A 19,784-nucleotide genomic window follows, 5' to 3' on the forward strand; every position below is an offset into this window, starting at 1 on the left:
AAGGCCTCAGCTTTCCTTTGGTTTCATTCCTGGATGGATTTCATGCTTATTTTTGGTGTTAGAGCAGAAGTGGTAGCACCAAATTGTAGGTTGATCTGTAAAACTTGATTCAATTGCAAGGAAATACACCCAGGTTTGTAATAGACTTTAGACTTTCTAGCCACTGTCTGATTTGCTTTTATATCTGAACATTTCCAACATGAATAGAATTTTGAATCAAAAGATACCTGTTAGGAATAATCCTCTTAACAACATAATGAGCAAATTGTTTATTTTCTTCTAATCTTGTATTTAAATGTATTTAAGTGAATGGAGTTCATTCTTGGTCAAAAAAAAAAAAAAAGCTTGGAGGTTTGAGGACTTCAGGTTGTACTTTTGCTTTGCCTAGGTTTCCTGTTCTGTTGCATGACACAACATCTGTTGTGCTGTTGATATGTAGCACTTTTCAGTAGGTCTGTTATATTGTGCAATGCATTTTTTTATATTTACGACAGAAACAATAAAGGTTATTTTTTGGAAGAAATTAGTTGTAATGTCTTTTTTTTTTTTTTTTAACCTGAACTCGACTTGGAAGTGGGGAAATGGGAAGTGGAAGTCTTCCTGGACCAGGACCTTGACATCCCTTTTGCAACTCTGAACGGTGACAAAGGCTCATTTCAACACTAGCTGTGCTGAAGTGACCCCTTTGGGATCCCTGTATTTGTGTTCCCCTTTGCAAGACTTGTATCTGCTGGTGATCTTTTGAAGCTTGGAGACTTTTTAAGGCTTGTACCCCTTGGGCCCTTCTTGGCTGTAAGAATTGGCTCACTCTCATGGGCTTACTTAAAGCACAAACGATTTGTCTTTTCTAATACATTGGTAATCAGGCTGCATTTGCTCTGTGCTGCTTATTCCTTGTCTCACCAAAGCAACAGCCAGATGAACAAAAACTGAAAATTATCTAACTTCTGTAGGTTAGAAGAGCAAGGCTTCAGTACCACTTCCCCAAATCTGTCTGCAGAGCATACATTTCTTCACCTTGTAACAGTGAGTCTGTTCTTCCACGTTTTACATGACGTTATTCCCCAAATTTATAGAGTGAACAGACACTGATCTTGATTGCTGCTGATTATATTAAGTAGAACAGTGAGAATGGGCTCTCATGATAAAATTAAGCAGACAGAAATCTACTTACTTATGTGTCTGCTTTTAACTTAGAGGTTAGTCATTCAAAAGTAGCCTTGGTGCTTCTCTAAGAAAATTTAAGCTTAAGTCTGTAGGTACTGTACCAACACCTTGAGCCCTGATGCTCTTATTTTCTTGCAGGATTGGATTTGGGACTCTTGATTGACTTAATGCCTGGACAGTGGACTCTGCTGAGCAGTGCTGAGGTTGGACAACATGGTATTCCCATGGAACTGATGTCAGTGTTAGGCATTAAGCTGCTTAAATCTATGTAAAAACAAAGAAGAGAAATAATATTTCACCATTTCCTTTAAAGTCTGTTTCTTGAGTTGGTGGTTTGTTTTCTTTCCCTGGTAGGATGCTTCAGTTGATTGAGAACAGGGATTTTATTTTAAAATCATTGCTGAAGGCTCGATGCTGGTTAATGTCCCTCTCAGAACTGGTGACTTTGACCTTAATATGGTTTGAGAAATTCTGATGAGTCAAGCCTGTGATTTCAGGAGAATATACTGCAGCTTTCTTACTGGGTTCACATTTACTTTTTTAATATCTCTAAATTGATCTCGCACAAAGCATTTTAGTAGAAGGCAGTGAAGAACAGTGGTGTTTAAGCAGTGAGAAAACCACATTTCAGCCTGACTTCGCTCTTGGCCAAGCATACCAATGCCAGTGGTACTGCAGCGGTGCTATCAGACCTCTGGGAGGAAGCTGTGGCTGGAGAGCACTGTTTCTTTACTACTGATTTTGTGGTGATTTCAGCGAGGCCGCTATTAGAGGTAGCTGATATGCCAAAAGTAATGGTTACTGAAATAGCTGATTTTGCTAATTCTTGAACAGCACGAACAAGTAGACTTACATCTGCTTTAAGCAAATTATTCTGAAAGAAATCACTGCTATAAGGGAGTTGGCACTTCAGTGGGAAAACAGCATAGGTCTCTCTTCACGTGTACTGTAATCCCAAATGCTTTCCTAAACATGTCTTGTAATGCATCTCTGGCAAATTTTGTTTTCTCCTAGCACTAGTTGATTGAATCTTGGCAAAAGAAACAGAAGCCAGTGCTCACTAGAATCACAGGACCTTTCCTACAGCTCTTCTTGAACATAAGCTGCTCTTCCTGAAGACTATGTTCATCACCAGGAATTGTGTAGGCAGTGAATACTTGGGTGACAGGCAAGTGTAGGAACACCAGCTCTCTCAGAACAAGGTGTGCGTATCACAAACCCTGAGGCCCAAGCATCATTAAAATACAAGCAAACCCACCAAAGGTTACTCCATCACATCCCTAAGTCCTGCTGCCCACCCTTTACCCACTTCTTACAAAGTCTGGATGCTGAGAGCAGAAATTGGAGTGCTGTGGAGCTGTCAGTGCTGGGTTGGGTCGCTGTCAGTGGGGGATGGTGAGAGAAGTGATCCTTTTATTTGGATTTCAAATAGTTGAGTTTCAAGTCAATTTAATGTGTACATGTATATATAAAAATAATGTTAATTTTGAACTGATTCTAATGCTTAGACTTGAAATTTGTGTGGTAATTTGAACTTCAATCAAAACATTATTAACCTCCCCATTATTGCCAATGATTAGGAGCTGATATGACCTAAAGGCAAAACTAGGCTCTGACAAGTCTTGTTGCTCCCAGGGCATCAGAGTGTCCACTGCCAGGAGCAGTAATTGGCTCAGTCTTGGTGCAGTGCTCGTGTCTGAGCTGCCTGCAGCGTGTTTCCATGGGCTCCATGCTTTTCCAGCCCTGCTGCTGCAAACCTACACTGGTATGCAGGAGGCACAGTAATTCAGCCTTCAGCAGTGAGAGCTGAATTTACCCACTGATGGATCCAAATCTAGGAAACCAACTGGGAGATTAGGGAGAAAAGCTGCTGTGATCTTCCCATCTATCAACAAATAGTGGATGAGGAAGGAGGAGATACACTGTTTCTAAAGTTTTTAGTGTAATAACCAGAAGCAACTACTTCAGTTTGCTATTTAATAAAACCTTGGGCTTTCAACATTCAAAATACTGGAAAAAGAAAAGAATTATGTAATGAAGAATTAGCAATATAAGTTTTATTTAATGTCATTTTAATTCAATGCCAGGTTTTATCCAAATATATAGAAAATGAGTAAAACTGTTCACCTAAGTTGTAAGTATCTCGTTCAACCCTTCCAAGCATTAAAGTATAAACATTAAAAATCTGAATAAATATAAACTATAAAAATGCTTAAATAAATTGCTTAAATACAAAAATGTATTCCATGCATTCATAAATTCTCGCCGGTAATGAGAAGTACAGAAGTCTGCTGGTAATCATTTCCTTCTCTTGGAAATAATTACAAGATAAAAATATAAATAACATTAAAATCACTGAAATCACACTTCCCTGTTTGTTATTAACATAATAACCAGTTAATTAAATCACTTTGGCTTACGTCAGTGCACTCTTTTTACATGATGTTGCAAATATAACAGTATAAATAGTTTTATAATAAATAAAAGCAATAACTTAAGTCATTCATCTTTTAAATATTAAACTAGATCATATAGCTATGAATAGGAGAGCAGTACATTGTTAGCATTGTTCCTGGCATCAAACTGATCGTAAATGATGGACGGTCACACAGCAAAGCTCCTGCAGGTATTTTGTCATGCTGGCATATTACATTTCTCCTGAACTGTACGTTTTTGTTGTGTTTTGCATAAATTGTTCATATTTCTCCAAAACCCGCCAGATGTACATCTTCTTCTGTGCTGTTCTCATTGCCTGGATGTCGTTCCGAATACTCAGAAGAAGGTCCTTGTTCTTGCAGCTGTGAAGCGCATCTCTTTCAAGCAGCGTCATGTTCAACTGGATGGTGTTTACGTTCACAAAGGCAGTGAAATTCTTACCACAAATCATTTCTATATCGCTTCTTAGGGTCTCTAAAACATTGTAAAACGTGTGCATGCAGCAGTCTGCTTCCGCAGCTGGGCATGTGGGTATTTTCTTCATCATTTCATTGACTTGGGTGTCAGCAGTTAGCCAGGTTTTGGTTGCTTCTGTTATAGGACTGCATCCATTCTGCAGGGGAGGAAGAGAGACCGTTATTCTTTTGGTTTCCATCTTTCCTGGTAGTTTCCATGTTAGACTATCCAGGAGTATTCAGTTGTGTCTGCTTGAGGTTTTGTTGGTATTGTTCAATAGCTGTATTAACACCTACTGTCCTTTAAGTCTTGCACACTATCTGTGACTGTGCAGCACTTTCTATCTTAATAATCTACTTGTCATTGTTTTTGGCACTTCTAAGTCTTTTTGTTGTTGTCATACAGGTAAAATTTCGTCATGCTTTGACAGCGTTTTTATCTGTTTTCGCAGAAAAGGTTTAGATTTCAAGAATGAATTCAGGGGAAATGTTTTACGCTGATTTTTTATCAGTGCATTCCTGGGAACATGTTCTCAGGAATTGAAACTTGCCTTCAGCACTGATCCTTCGATTCAGTTCGTGTTTTTGCTGTCTCCAAGGAAAGGTTGAGCAGGATTTTTTTCAGAAGTGCCCCTGGCTGCCCTAGCATTATGGTCAAACTGAAGAGTAAGGCAGTCCTCTCTGTCTACCCAGTGATCTGACTGAGCACCGACACTGGTTTCATCCACAAAGCTGCCTGCTTCAAGCTCAGTGTGAATTAGGAGATGATGAAAAATGCACGAATCTGGAAGGGGAGAGCTGCCTAACCATCCTAGACAGTGCTCCAACTCGATCGTAAGGTAACGTGATATAAATGCCTTCCTCCTTATATGGGCTATTGGGAGGTGCCTCTTTCAGGTTCTAACCAAATATTTATTTTAAGCTGGTCTTTCTATTACTATTTTAGAATAATTCAAGGGATTCCTCCGCAGTCATAGGCCCAGAAAATGCAAAATAGTACACTTACGTAGTTTTTGAACAAGGTCGTTGCTCGCTTTTCGAGGACTAGAAGGGGCTTTATGCTGGTAGTATATTGCTTCTGCCTCTGTCCTATAGTAGTTTTCCCTTCTTCTGAGGCAGCTCTTGGTGCCAAGGAGACCAAAGGAGCCAGAGAACAGAAGAGGAAGATCGCAAATATGATTTCTGCATTCAATTGAAGAAGAGGAAAAAAAAAAAATACACTGAGTACAGTCTCAAACCTCTACATCATTTTTGCAAAACTCACTGGTTTTGTGCACCACACGAGCGTTCTGGAGCATACGGACTTCAAGCACCAGAGTGAAGGAGGAGCATCACCCATTGTAGCTGTGCAGCAAGGCTAAGTTGCACCCACCTGCTCGGCGTTCCATGGTGGCTCAGGCAGCAGGAGTCTTGTGAGATGCTGGTGTTCAAGCTGCTTGTTGGCTGGAGAGCTGTGGATGGGGACAGCTAGGTGGTGTTTAAGTACCATGACTTTTGCGTCAGTGGTTCTCCTCTGGTTTTTTGCGGATGCTGGTGTGGGTTTTTTTCTTTTCTTGAAAGATTGCATCAAAAGTTGGTTCAAATGCGTCGTCACTGATTGTGATCTAGAATGCAGTTTCGAGCTGACACGGATGGTGTCTTGTATCATCAATTTGACTAGGAGTTCAGGATGCTTGGCTTAAACATCCCGTCTAAATCCTTGGGATCTCCAAACGGTACAATTTAGAGCATGAATTCTGTTGTGTTCTTCCTCAAACGTGATGAAGTGTGCAAGTACACAACTGGGTTGCTGAAGGCAGCAACAGTCTCCTGCAGGGGCCAGTGCAAGAGTGGGCCAATGCTGGATGCAAAAGAACCACGAGGGACTCGCATGCAAGGCAGATCAGGCTTTGGATGAGTGTGCATAACCCTTGCTGGATCTCCATAACACCTCGTGTACCAGATGTAAGCCCCTGAGGCATGCCAGCAGAGGATGCCCAGGAACCACCTCTCAGCTTTTCATCTTCTCTCTGACTCTGCTGAGGCTGTTTTCTCTGTGCCCAATTACTAAAGGCAGGAGAACCTTATATGCAGCAAAACAGAAAGCCTGTTCCTAGAACTCAGAAACACGAGCCTGTGATCAGAAGAGGAGTTGCAGATCTGCTGATATTTTAGGACAGAAATTGAAGTAGAGGAAACTCTCATGAGTACACCTTTGTGAAAAGGTCGAGTGACAAGCTTTCACTTGTACTACTATGACTAGAGAAGTAGAGAAAAGCTAGAAAGTAGTGAGAGATTCAAAGACAAATGCATGCCAGGTCCAGAAAACTTTCAAGGAGCAACATTTCGGGAGTTAGTGTTTTCTGTGTGAAATTATCCATCTGACAATGAAAGGCCTGACGTACATAAGTTCCTATGGTCTCAGGAACTGCTTACTAGGAATGAACTGATTCCAAAGGCTTGAAAGGGAAAGGCATTTCCTCTGTACCATGTTGCGCTCAGGTCCAACTGGGCTGTAACTTCAGCCTCAGTGGTTGGCCTAAGGCCATGTTACTGAGCTTCACAAACCCAACAAGGTTCTTTTACTGCTCTCAGCAAGCCTGGGACTGAAGCAGAGGGATGCAGCCAACCCATGGTGTTGAGATGCTCTGTCTGGGAATGCACACCCTGTGTTCCTGGTGCTAAACAGAACAAACAGAATATGTTATCATGGCCTGAGATGTGATGTACGAGTACCGTAGAGTGCTGGAGAAGAAGCAGGAGAGCACAGTTCTGGCAGAGACTTCTTTTATTTAGAGTTACGTGTTATTTGGAGGTACATATTTCTTTGCAGAAGGTTGCCTTTAGGAACATCTCAACAAAGACACCGATGAGTATAGGTGGCTCCTTTCAGGTAGGAGGACTGCATCTTGGAGGGATACTTGTTTGGAAGTGCAGAAATGCAGTTGGTGAGATTCCTCATCTGCATTGCAACAGCAGGAGGCCATCAGGCACTGCCAGTCCCTTCCAGTGGCCCCAGGTGGGTGCCACAGGGGGGATGGATGAGGAACTGCAGCACTGTTCCTCCTGATGCAGCAATTAGTTCTAGAACCAGTTCTAGATTATCCCTGACGCAACTGCAATACAAATAAAGGAAGCTTTCATCTTAGCTTTTCCGCAGAATAAAATTCAGCCACTGGCAATGCTCTTTCAAAGAACTATAGAAAGTTTGACTCATTTTCTACTGGACTGAGGTTTGCCTGGTTATTCTACTTCATGCCATGCCTCAGTCTCATGCACGCTGCGCTTGTCCTTCCCTATCTGTGCAGCTGTGATAAGCTGCTGAGCTGATAAGGGAGCAGATTGATATCCGTCCTGTAAAAACCCTGCATGAGTGGAAGTTCAGCTTTCCAACACGTAATTGCTAGGCACTGCAGAGCATCTGCAATTCATTTGGTGAAATGAGTCTGAACACTCCCCAGAGTGGAATCTGTAGCTGTCACCTCCACACCTATCACTGGAAAAAACAAAGAATCCTCTTGAGTGCAGAGACCTGAATCTGACCTCAGACAGAGCTGGGGCTTTTGTCCTGACGGGCAGCTACTTTTTCCAAGCAGTACTTTTAGCCATGAACTCGGTTTTCCGATGACCTTGTGCTGCAGTGGCATCAGTGCCCTCCACACAAACAAATAAGGTGCTTTTACAGCTTGCAGCTCACAGAGAACACGACTGCTTCCTCCCTGAAACTCGAGTGACACTCAGGATATAGATAAGTGAAATGGCAAATGCCATGTCTCAGGTCCTCGGCCAGGGAACAGGGCGATGCTGCACCCCACGCATGCCTCCTGCTCTTTTCTTGCTGGGCTGCAGCCCCCAGAGCCTGGAGGAGTCCCTCAAAGCCTGGGATTTCTACCCAGCTTGCAGCCCCATAGAGCGCAGTCTGCAGTCCCCAGGACATCCGTGTCTGTGTCATTTCCTAGCGACGGGACGCGTTGCCAAGAACCAGAGAATTCCTGCATGGCAGCGCCCGGCCCTCACAGCCTCTCGGCTGCTTTTCAGAAACACCTGCAGCGCCTGGGCCTGCGGGACTTCCCCTGCGGCCTGGGCAGCTGGGTAGGGGCTGGGGGGCACGGCTGCGGGACAGGGAGCATCTGGAGGGGTTCTGCAAGGCACTAACTGTTTCTCCACTCTCTGCAGAACATGTCCCGCTTTGTCACGTATGCAGGCTCCTCAGGGCAGGAGGAGGAGAGGCTGCTGGGTGAGGAGAGCCCTGAGGCGCTGCTGGAGCTGCTGCGGGACCCGCGCAGCCCCTGGGCCCTGCCACCAGGCTGCAGCCCCCAGGACCAGCGCCTGCGTGAAGTGGCAGTGCTGGCTCCCCAGCTCACCTGTGGCACCCGTGTTCTCCGGCTCTTCAGGTCCCTGCGGATTGTTGGCAAGGATGTAAGTACAGTGGGATGGCAGGTAGGTATGGGCCGGTGTGCACAGCACTGCCTGTCTCCAGGCCAGGAAGCTGTGTCTTCCTACTGAAAGGGAAACCATCTTGGGAAAAACAGTTTCCCCAACCCAGGGTCTCCCCAGATTCTTTTATTGCAGCTGGAGTAGAGCTTCTGGCTTCCCTGCTCAGTTTGTTATGCACTAACCTGTGTTACACACTTGTGTGGATCAGCACTACGTATCTGTCAGTTCAGCTTAGGTGGCATGAGATGTCTCTGGGACACTGCAACCAAACCTAGCTCTTTGCAGGTGGAGGAAGTCGATGAGGAACTGTTGCAGTTACAGCACCTGGAAGAGCTCATACTGTGTGCCAACCAGATCAGCAGGATCACCTCAGCCAACCTGCCCCGAACACTGAAGGTGAGCAAGCAGTGCCTTGTGATGATGGGATGGGGAGAAGGGTCCCACCTGGGAATGCCACACAAGTTGAGCAGCTCAAGACAGATCGTTCCAAAGGGTGTTTGTTGTTCACTCTATTCTGGGCAGGTCCTGGAGCTCTGCTGCAACGCCGTGTCTGATCTGCAGGGTCTGTGTGCTCAACCTCCTCCAGAGCTGCAGCACTTGGGGCTGGGATACAACAGGCTGCATGGCCCTTTGCAAGACAAACACCTCACTGCAGACTTCTGGTAATGCCTTAGCCAGATGTGTGCTCCTGAAGGCATGTGAGCAGATGTGAACAGATGACCTCCAGCCATCCAGGGGCCTGCATTAAGAAATTACAGCCCTTCAGCACCCTGTTCAGCGCAGTTCCCATGTTTCTATGCATTTCCTTTTTCCCATGCTCTTCCCAAAGGCCCTGCTGGGAGTCCTCCCTGAGGAAGGGCCTAAAACTTAGGCTGTATCACTGACTGATGTGGTGGGGTGGTTAATGGATGCTAGAGTAAAAAGAGGCTTAATTATGGGGCAGACTGGCGGTGGATTGTGTGGCTCAGGAATTTGGAATTGGCTGCTGGTGCATTCTCCAGTTTGATTCAGTTTGTGCCACTGCAGGTTCTTATGTGGAGGAATCACGATTTCTGTTTCTTTTCTTGATCCTCAGAAGGGTGTTGTTTGCCTACCCTCATTAATGGATTTTCTCCTTCAGGCCAAATCTCATCTCGCTTGACCTGAGCTTTAATAATTTAATGGATCTGTTTGGGCTGGTCTCCCAGCTGTCCAGTCTGAAGAAGCTCCGCACCCTGGTGCTCCAAGGGAACCCACTGGCTCTCATTCCCGCTTACAGAGGCTTCGTTGTGGACAGCCTGCCTAAGCTTTCCTTCCTTGATGACATCCACATAGGGCTCGACGAGAGGTACCAGTTCCGTGGCTTATCGAAGCAGCCAGGTGAGCCTTTGTCTTAAACCTACTGGTGCTGAACCCAACATTCAGGAAGTGGCTTCATCATGGTGGAGCTAGGAGACCTCAGGACTTACTGCATCCAAGATTGCCTGTCTTCAAAAGATCTTTCTCTGAGTCTTTTTTTTACCCCATCAGTGCAATGAAGGCAGCAATGCTGCAAATGTAGTAAAAGACAGTGAGAATCAGTTATCTGCTATCTGAAACGTACAAACTACAAGATTAAAAAAGTTTTCATGCTAATTGTGTGACAGGAAGATAAGTGAGGGTTGTGTGAACCATTACTACGTTGGATCAAAATCTGCCCTGGCTCGTGCATCCAGGATCCTCGCAATCCAGGGATTTGGCACGTGTGTCTCATTGTGGAAAGCTCAGCAAGAAGGGGATGGCTGTGGGCAGGGTCTCTATCCCAGCTGATTCCCTCTGGTTCTTCTGGCCCTGCAGAGAAGAGGCTGGAGGAGGAAGTCTGTCATAAGGAAGTGCTCACCCAAAGCTGGTCTGGAGCAGGGTGTGAACAATCCAGTCTGGTTTCTGTAGCACTGGCTCAGTGTCATTGCCTGCCCCTGTCTTTGCTTTCTAGACCTGTCTGGTTTCACACTGTGTGTTTCCTTCTTGAGCTACTGAAAGAACATCATCTGGGAACGTGCTCTCGTGTTGCACTGCCAGCACAAATCGGTGCCACCTTTGCATGCGGCAAATCCCAGGCAGGGGCAAGGGCAGGGGGCTTCAGTGGGTGGGAAGGCCTTGATGGCCCCCCACTTGATGATGTTATGCACTGGTAGTGCGTTATTGAGTCAAAAATGTTAAACAAGAGCCAAAGCAACTGAGCCAGATGTTGTGTGTGGCTTTGGAGTGACCTCATGTGGCTGTGGCTTGTCACAGCGTCTGCAAAGGAAGGCAGGGAGTTACGCTAGGCAGTAGAATTTGACATCCTGGATGTTTCTGCTTTTCTTCCTCCTAAGCAGGGTTGTTTTCCCTTTAGAGCTGATAAAAAATGAAGCACGAGTGGTTGTGAGCATTGGGAAAATCAAGGGAGTTCCTGATCCTAGCACACTCCAGGAGCTGGAGATTGGATCTGAGGCACCAGTGATCACCTACAGCTACTGTGTGACCTACGAGTTTGCAGCAGAGGAGACTGAGGATGGTGGCACTGAGGTTGGTGCTTAACTGAGCTCCTGAAAGCAATAGGCACTGGCAGGCCACAGTGGTGGGGACATCATCTCCAGAATGCAGAGCGAGACCATTCATAATGAACTACCATGGGCAACTGTAGTGCTAAGAACAGAATTCACACCTGGCCACATCCAGCAGCACCAGTCTATGCTGACCACGTTCCCTGTCCTTCCTGGGGAGCACTGTTCTGCACATGGAAGAGCATTTACAGCTCTCCTACTGCTGGGTGCTGCAGACCACTCTCCGATACTGGTGCCACTGTGCAGCTCACCTTTCTCTGCCCTTTCTCCTGGTGGCTGGAATGGGCTGGGGAATGGAATTTCAGAGGCATGCTGTCTTTGAGCCTGATGCAAGCACAACCAGACAAGCTCTGCCAAGAGGGAACATCTCTGTTCCAGGTAGAAATTCATCAGAGTCCTGTGGTGGCCACTCTGGATGTGGACAACTCTGCATGGGACTTGAGGGAAACAAAGGACCAGCAGGAGTGTGCAGCCATGGAGGACCCTGCTGCACATACTGGTAATGAGGAATTACAAATCCTACATCCCCTGGTCAGGGTAGTTTATGGCTTTTCTAGAAATGTGGCATCAGTGCATCCCTTGTGGCATCAGCCACAGCTAGGCTGTTACTGAGGTTGGTGGATAATGAATTGGCATTGGTGTTGTCCTGGAGCCATTCCTGTCCTCAGGAAGTAAAGGTCCCTCTTCAAAAATCTTTGTCTTTGCACAGCAAAGGTGTTTGTCACCCCTGGAGAGCCCTGGGCAGAAACAATTGACTGCAGCTACAGAAAAGAGCACACTGCCAAGGATTTAGTGGGGCTGAAGGACTACCTGCGAGCTGGAACGATTGTCTCGGTAGTGGAGGAGAAGGTGGGCACGTGGAAGGTCTGGTGAGAGGGACAGGGAGGAGAAACTGCTGCCGGGGGAACCGGCAGTGGCATTCGAAGGCAGACTGGACTCCCTCTAGGAGGCAGCGTTGTGCAGTCCTGCAGTACCTCTCTCCTGCAGGTGCTCTCGTGGCCGGTCAGTGCTGACTCCGAGGAAAATGCAGTAAAAAGTGGGAAGGAAAAACGGGGGCTAAAGAAGGACAGCGCCAAGGTAGGATGCTGGGAGGGAGCAATGTCCAAATACCATCTGACCTGTAGGAATAGCGATGAGGGAAGGACAGACCTTCTCCTGTGTCGGTTTTGGGTGGGATGGTTTTCCTCCATCCTATACCTCTAGCCAAGGTTTCTCGTGCTATGGAAAGAAGACAGCAACTAGTAGTATGCATTTTGGATGCAGATATGTGGGCTAAGGGCTGGGATGGAATTGCTTTTTGTCTGATAAAGAGACCCAATGCTCAGCTGACACTTGTGTCTGTACTGGTGCCCTGCAGGGTCCTGGGCCCAGAGACAAGCAGAAGAAAAAGAACAAGAAGGAGAAGCCACGTGAGCTTCGCAGTGACCCACCCATTCAGAGGATCCTGGGCTCTGAGAGGGTGGCCCTGGATGCCTTGCTGGCCACTGAGACAGTGGTGGCAACTGTGTGTGACTTCGGGATCCTCATCACCGAGCAGCTGCTGCAGTCACCGAATCAGGAGGAGAAGCTGGTAAGGAGCTGTCCTAGGGGGCAGGGAGACGTGGCTGAGGAAGGGGCTCAGCACATCCTGCCCTGCAGCATCCTCACATCCATCCCTCAGCTCCCTTCTCCATGAAATCCTCCTGAAATAACCTTGCTGGAGAAACACCTATCTATATAGGCATTGTTATTTAATGTTATATTAGCAATAAGTACTATTATTTTTCATGGGCCTGTGTTAAGAAAACAGATGACTCTATTTTTCCATCCAAAATGAAAGCTTTTGCTCCTTCCGATGCTCTTTCTCTCAAAACAACAACACACAGCAGCTGTTCTGAGACTTGCTGTTTCCTGGAGCCCCTTCTCTTCTCCAAGCATCTCTTCTGCTATGTTCCTGCTTCGTCATGCCTTTCTTCAGCCGTTTGAATGCCGGTGACAGAACCCAAGCAGCAATGGCTGTCACAAGATTGAATGAGGGCAGCGAATTTCGACACCGCCTGACTGTGGAAATGTCTGTCTCCACAGGACAAGAAAAAAGGCAAAGACAAGAGCAAAAAAACAAAAGCAAAGAAGGAAAGCCAGAAAGCCACATCGCCTGCCAAAGGTGACCGAGGGCTGGCTGGGCAGAGCAGTATGTGTGAGCAAATAGCGGCAGTGCCCAGTCCTGCAGCCAGCTCTGCGGAGCTGGGCACTAACTCATGTTCTGAGCCCTGGCTGTGAATGCTGCCATTGATGCTGTGGGACAGGAGGGTTAGGCACACACCCGGGGACCTTGTTGTGTCTGGGCACGCACTGAGGGTGGGCTGCTGGCCTGCGTCCTGGGAGCAATGAACACTCATGGCTCCGTGAGCCAGGGAACAGGGCAAGGCAGGTTGTGGGGTGAGATATTTGCTGCCTGTTATTTCAGCTGCCAAAAGCAGCCAGTGGCCTGGATTGGTGCGGGCTGCTGGAGGGGTGATGTCTGGGATACACAATCAGGTCCTCATCCATTCCCAACTTATGTCTCAGAACACTTTGCAAAGAGGATTATTGTTCTTTCTAGTTGAGAGACGAAATGCACAGAGAGCCATGGGTGCCCTGGCCTGGCCAGGAATAGACTCCACTCTGCTGTCACACTCAAAGAGGCAACCCGTCCCCTGCTCCTTGGTGCAGAGCTCATGGTTGTTCTGTCACCAACATTGCTTGGGCTGCTGGATATAGACCTCGCTCTGCATCTTGCAGGGATTTATTTTTTTGCTACAGAAACAGCAGCACCAGCACACCTGTGCAGGAGCAGGAGGAATTTTGAGAAGGATGAGATGGCTGAGAGAGATGCTGAGAAGTCGCTCGTGGGTCAAGGAAGGCTGCCTAAAAGAAGATTAAACCCCTTGAATCATCACTGTGCTGGTTCCCCATCATGCAGTGCTCATTTGCAATATGTGCTCAAATTGCAGCTGAAGTAGTGAGACGCTGTCGTGCGACCGATGCTTTTTTCTTCTGTTCCACATGAGTGCCTGTACTGTGTGCATGCAGCAGCCCTTCCTTCTAGCTTGAGGAACAAACCCTGTGTGTTGGGGGTTGCATGGCCAGCACAGAGAGCAGCTGCTGATACAGGAAACACCGAGTGGTCAGACTCCAGGTTAATTTGGAGTCCCAGTTCCCTGGTGCAGGTTGGCGATGGCCACTGAGTGCATTTTTCAGAGCGCCTCAAAATCTGTTGAACCAGCAGCTCGATACCCCAGTGCTGACGGCCCCCGTGGCTGTGAGCTTTGCTGTGACTCATGCGTCACTCCAACCACAAGGCTGTGGGGGCAGGTGGGCTGCTCGGTGTGTTGTGAGTCACCAAACCGCCCCGTGTCCTTTGGTTCCTTTAGTGTTCATTCCTCACCAAACTGCTGTGGATTAATCACAGAATTGTAGGGGTTGGAAGGGACCTCCAGAGATCATCGAGTCCAACTCCAATCCCCCTGGAAATGCAGCAGCGGGGCACTGGGCAGCCTCCCAGCCCGGAGCTGAGGCTGATTTGCATCCCTCGGCCGGCACATGCACACGAATAATAAATCCTCTTAGGGACATTGGGATCTCTTCCAGGCAGCTCAAAGAGGGAAGGCAGGGAGCTTTGTCTCGAGCAAACTATTTGCCCGGGCATTGAAGGATGTCTTCGGAAGTAGTCTCACGTAGGTCTCACTTTAACCCATGGAATGATTTAGTCCCATCTCTCTTTTTTTCTTAGAAATTACAGAGCGATTTTTGCAACAAAAAGCAAAATTGCACGCAGATTGATTGCCTTCTTAAAGATGCTTATTATGCTAAGTCGTATTCAAATAGCTTTTCCCTCAGGGCCCCGCCGTGAGCGCTAACTTGGTGGGCATACCCCCATGCACACAGCTGCTTTTCAGGCTACAAAGACAGAGACTGATTTACTGCTTTCCACAGGAAAAAGAAAAAACAGACGTTCTGCTGCTGAGGAGGAGGAGGGATGTGGGATGCAGCCGGTGCCGCTGACAGTTGAATTCCAGATGCAGCTGCTTCGGTGGCCCGCGGCCGGCACCCAGCAAGGGGAGAGCATGACCGAGGCTGCAGGGAAAGCTCAGTGATGCGTCCGTAGCCAAAGAGCGAGCAGCGGAGGTCAGTGAAATAAAACCCGCAGGGATGCTGCCATGCTGCTGGTTTGGCTGAATCAATGGGGACGGAGGATGGCGGGGGGGCTCCTGCGGGAGCTGCAGGCGGTGGGCGGGGAGGGACGTGGGTGTGAGGTGCGGCTGTGGGGTGGCTGGGGTGCGATCTGCGCTGTGTGGTAGGAGGCTTGAGGTGCAGTGCTGTGTGTGTGCGCGCGAGGATGGGGGCACGGTGTGCGCGTTCATCTGGGCTGCAGCGTGCTGTGTGTGCGGGGATCGGGGCGTTCGGAGGCGTCGGACCCCAGGGCGGGCCGGGGGGCGGATCGCGGGGCGGGCCGGAGCTCCTGGGCTGCTCTGCGCGGCCGCGAGCGGAATGCGGTCGTGCGGTTCTCAGTGAGTGTCGGTGCGGCTGCGAGACGGGCCGGGGCGGACCGAGCAGAGCCGAGGGCGAGCAGCGCGCCGCGGCTCCCGGCCGAGCCGTGCTCTCCCTGACCAACAGCTCCGGAGCCCGGCTCCCCGCTCGTGTCCTGGCCGGCAGCGCCTCGCTGCTGCTGCCCCTGCTCCGAATCCGCAGTAAGACCCAGAAAATTCGGGATGGGAACGGTGGGGAGTGGTCCCTGCGGCACCGGCTGCGGCATTTCAGCGTTTCGCTGTCCTTTGCTGGGATCGTGTGCTCCACTCCGCCTGCGGAGGGCTGCGGCTGCAGGCATGGGTGCTCTAGGATGGGAAATGGAAAGTGTAAGTTGGCTCGGTTTCACTGTTAAATGCTTCTCTCTCCTCACTCGGACAGGGCCTGCATTCTGCACCAGAGGTTGCAATGTATCCCAGGATTAAAAGCCTTGCACTTTCTGCCTTTTCAGTCACGCTGCTGGCATCTCTTTTTTACATCAGGAGAGAAACTAAGCTGCTAACGTCACCAGAGGACCAGAAGGTGGATGTAGCAGATCCCAAACCTTTGGTTTTGGGCAATGCTGAACCCAGCAACTGTTTGCCTGACTTGGCTGTTGCCAATTCTTCTGTCTCCCTCCCGGAGCTTCACCGCGTCTTCCTGACTTACAGGCACTGCCGAAACTTCTCCATCCTGCTGAAGCCTTCCAGGTGTAGCCAAGAGACCTTCCTCCTGCTGGCCATCAAGTCTGCCCCAGTCAATATAGAACGGCGGGTGGCAATCAGGAACACGTGGGGCAAGGAGGTCTCCATTGGCGGCAGGCGCGTCAGGCTGGTGTTCCTTCTGGGGCGCTCGGAGGCCAAAAACCAGGTGCAGCCACTGCGCCAGCTGCTGGCTTATGAGAGCCAAGAGTTTGATGACATCGTGCAGTGGGATTTTGTTGACAACTTCTTCAATTTGACCCTCAAGGAGCTGCATTTCCTCCGCTGGTTCGTGGAGGACTGTCTGAAGGCCAGGTTTGTGCTGAAGGGCGATGATGATGTCTTTGTCAACACTTACAATATTGTGGAGTTTCTCCGGGATTTGAAACCTGAACAGGATCTGTTTGTTGGAGATGTGATCGCTAACGCCCGGCCCATCAGGAACACAAAAATCAAGTACTTTGTTCCTGAGTCCATGTACAGAGCTTCCTTCTACCCTCTGTATGCAGGCGGAGGGGGCTACGTGATGTCCAGAACGACAGTACAACGCCTCCAGAGCACCGCAGAGGGCATGGAGCTCTTCCCCATAGATGATGTCTTTGTGGGAATGTGTCTGGCAAAGATGGCAGTGGTCCCAATGAACCACGCTGGCTTTAAGACTTTTGGGATCCAGAGACCTTTTAATCCTTTCGATCCATGCTTGTACAAGGAACTGATGGTTGTGCACAAACTAAACCCAACCGAGATGTGGATCATGTGGACGCTGGTGAGGGATGACAGCATTAGGTGTGCGGTGTCAGTAACACACTCCTACAGAAGGGGCTGGAAGTGAAGCTACAGCTGAGCACAGCGGCAGCTGGCTTTTGACAGATACAGGGTACTTAAACTAAAAATCAGGTTGTGGTAGAAGTGTTTTCTACTAATAGGTTATACTTGAGCCATGGGGTTTTGTTTTGCAGTTGGTCTTTTTCTGTCAGTGGGTTATTGAGGTGGTTGAATTGTCATGGGAAGGGCTCATAAGTTGGAGATGCAGCACAGGAACTTGGCTTGCTTCCTCCTGGCCGTGCTGGAACCTGGGTGAGCCACAGCTGCCACAGGTGACGTGAATGAAGTGCCACCTCCACTGGAGGCTCGCAACACTGAGACTGGTGTCTAATTTGTTCTCTTGTGGGGAAGCTCGTGATGACTAATGAGTGAGTGTACTTGAAATTAATCTTTTGAAATCAAGGCAAGGGTAGAACAGAGGCCAGCGTATGCTGCTGTGTGCACTGCAATGCAAATCTACTGTCCCAGATCAGCAATCCTGCAGGTCCTACAGGACAGCAGGAGAAAGGGAAAAGAGTGGGAAAAGGAAAGCAAGGCTTGGAAACGTTTTGCCTTAACACAGCACAGTGATCACCCAGTGATGTGAGGGACTGGGCTCCAACTCGAGCCGTTTGATGTTACAGAAGTTAATTTCAGGCTGACTTGCACTGGAAGCTTTTACACACTTTCTGATTGGGTTTCGGAGAAGTGTGTCCTGAGTGGTAGTAAAGCACAGCGGCTGCAGCTTTTCAAGCTGTGTGGGAGGTGTTTGGGATTTATTTGGTTTGTTTGGTTCTGTAATGTTGAATATAAATAAAATACAGTTTTGAAAATGTTTTTATGGGAATATTCACGTGTCTCCTGAAAGCTGAAAGAACTACAAGCAAAAAGAGGCTGACACCTGGCACTGGGTATGTGCAGGAAGGAGCCATCAATATTAAAGAGGATGGGGTTATGTAGAAATGGAAACTTGCCACATCCTCCTCTGTTCTCACCCCCCCCCAGTCCAGACATGATGTACAAATATGGAATCAGCAATTCAGCTGAGTGCTCTGAGTAATTAATCTGAGAAATGATTAAATTGAAGCTAAGTCTTGCTTATACTTCTATGAAGCTTCTCAGCTCTAGGGTGTTGTGCTGTGTGTGAGCTGGCAGTGACCTGGAGGCTTTAGAAAAAATCTAAGGAAAAAGAGGAAGTGTACAATTACAGAAATCAGAGTGTTTTGTGTTGTGCAGCTCATAGCTGTCTTGTGTTCACTGTCACCAGATGTGAGCTGGAGTTTTCAGAGGTGCCTGGGTAGTGCTACAAGGAGGAATTCCTTGTTTATGCTCCTTAGAGACCTGAAGACACCCCTAGCCCAGAGATGTGACATGCATCCTGTGGAGGCTGGCCGCCAGTGTGGGGTGCAATACTGTTAGTTCTTGCTTAATAGTGTATTTTCTTTGCTGCCTTAGCTTCTTAAAGCACCAGGTGTAGTTTTAATTTAGCTTACTGTGTGACCCAGGCTCTTATAGCATGAGTTGCAACCCCAGTGTAAGCTTCTTCTGCTAGGTGTCAGTAGGTGTGTCTGAGGAAATTAAGGGCGACCTGTGTCCATCCTCAGCAAGCTCTTAAACAAGCTGCTAGCATATTTTTCACTGCAGCCCGAGCAGTATTGTCTGAGATGCTGTCTACAAGTAGCTTCAGATTAATTGGCTTTGTAAACAAGGTTGAGTATCAGGCAGCAAAACTTGGTTTCTCAGCTCTGTTTTCTGTGTACTACTGCTTGTTCCAGAGAAGGGATGTGACAGAGCAGTTTGGTATGATGTGAACTGCTGTGGCAGCTTTTTTCTGTTCCCCTAAATGATTCCAAACGCAAACTCAGTAACATCATGCAGTGAGTGATGTTGTGGCTCTTCTGGGCTTAAGTGCGTTGGTTAATTCCTGATGTGTAACTCAGTTCTCACTGAAGGTTTGGGCTTTTTCCACTCCATTTTGGAGGTAATGTCAAGCCACTCATGAATCTGTTTCTCTTTTTTATTTGAGCTGACTTGCCACTTCCACATCCGCAAGTCTGAGGTGCGTAAAGTCTGGGTCATACTGTAAAACAAGAAGTGGGCAAGAGGGGGTGGGGCAGGCTCTGCAAGGGGAGGAATAGGTGGGAATTTTCCCAGCTCCTGGGTTGATGTTCATCTCCCTTAAGCCAAACCCCTGCGGAAGTATCAGAGTTACTGCAGCATCTTGACTGCTACACAACCTGCATGCACGTTTCAGGCAGTGGTTTGGCAGGAGTTCTTAAACTGCTGCACAGAGCAAATAAGAGCAGCTGTGGTTAGAAGGCTGACCTGAAGCTACAGTTAGCTCTTAAGGGTATGACTGTGTCACATTTACAACTGATAGTCTCAAGGTATTAGGGATCTTCCAAATGCTCAGCCCTGAGCCTCCTTTGGGACCCTCTGCCTACTGGCACAGCAGACATTAGCATTTTCCTAGGAGCTTTGATTCCAAACTCTACCATCCTCCTTAGATACTGCAGCATCCAGTCAGGAGCAGGAGCAAAGAAAGCGTGGTTGTTTTGTTTGTTTGTTTTTAAAAACTCTTTTACCTTTTAATTTGTAAGTGTACAATGGTGTGCAGCTGAGACTGCAGTTGTTCAAAGGCAGACAAAATGAGACAAAGGCTCATGTTACAGCTGAAAAAATACCACATCAAGAAGAACTCAGTTTAGTAACAGCAA

At 47.9% G+C, this 19,784-nt stretch overlaps 2 protein-coding genes across 2 annotated transcripts; both read left to right on the top strand.

Moving 5' to 3' along the window:
- Window positions 1–8,033: 8,033 nt before the first annotated feature.
- LRRC43 (leucine rich repeat containing 43) lies at window positions 8,034–15,153 on the top strand (the record flags this gene model as incomplete). Its single annotated transcript, XM_079543844.1, has 12 exons — window positions 8,034–8,129; window positions 8,214–8,456; window positions 8,760–8,870; window positions 8,997–9,136; window positions 9,595–9,833; window positions 10,828–11,004; window positions 11,421–11,537; window positions 11,748–11,887; window positions 12,026–12,115; window positions 12,396–12,608; window positions 13,103–13,181; window positions 14,993–15,153. 12 exons carry the CDS (start codon window positions 8,034–8,036, stop codon window positions 15,151–15,153), a joined length of 1,806 nt encoding a protein of 601 aa, XP_079399970.1.
- A 311-nt stretch (window positions 15,154–15,464) lies between these two features.
- On the top strand, window positions 15,465–17,095 carry B3GNT4 (UDP-GlcNAc:betaGal beta-1,3-N-acetylglucosaminyltransferase 4; the record flags this gene model as incomplete). Its single annotated transcript, XM_079543788.1, has 2 exons — window positions 15,465–15,567; window positions 15,965–17,095. Exon 2 carries the CDS (start codon window positions 15,992–15,994, stop codon window positions 17,093–17,095), a length of 1,104 nt encoding a protein of 367 aa, XP_079399914.1. The 5' UTR covers window positions 15,465–15,567; window positions 15,965–15,991.
- Window positions 17,096–19,784: the final 2,689 nt, after the last annotated feature.

The sequence above is a fragment of the Tetrao urogallus genome, assembly GCF_951394365.1.
Source record: "Tetrao urogallus genome assembly, chromosome: 17".
Taxonomy (NCBI): domain Eukaryota; kingdom Metazoa; phylum Chordata; class Aves; order Galliformes; family Phasianidae; genus Tetrao; species Tetrao urogallus.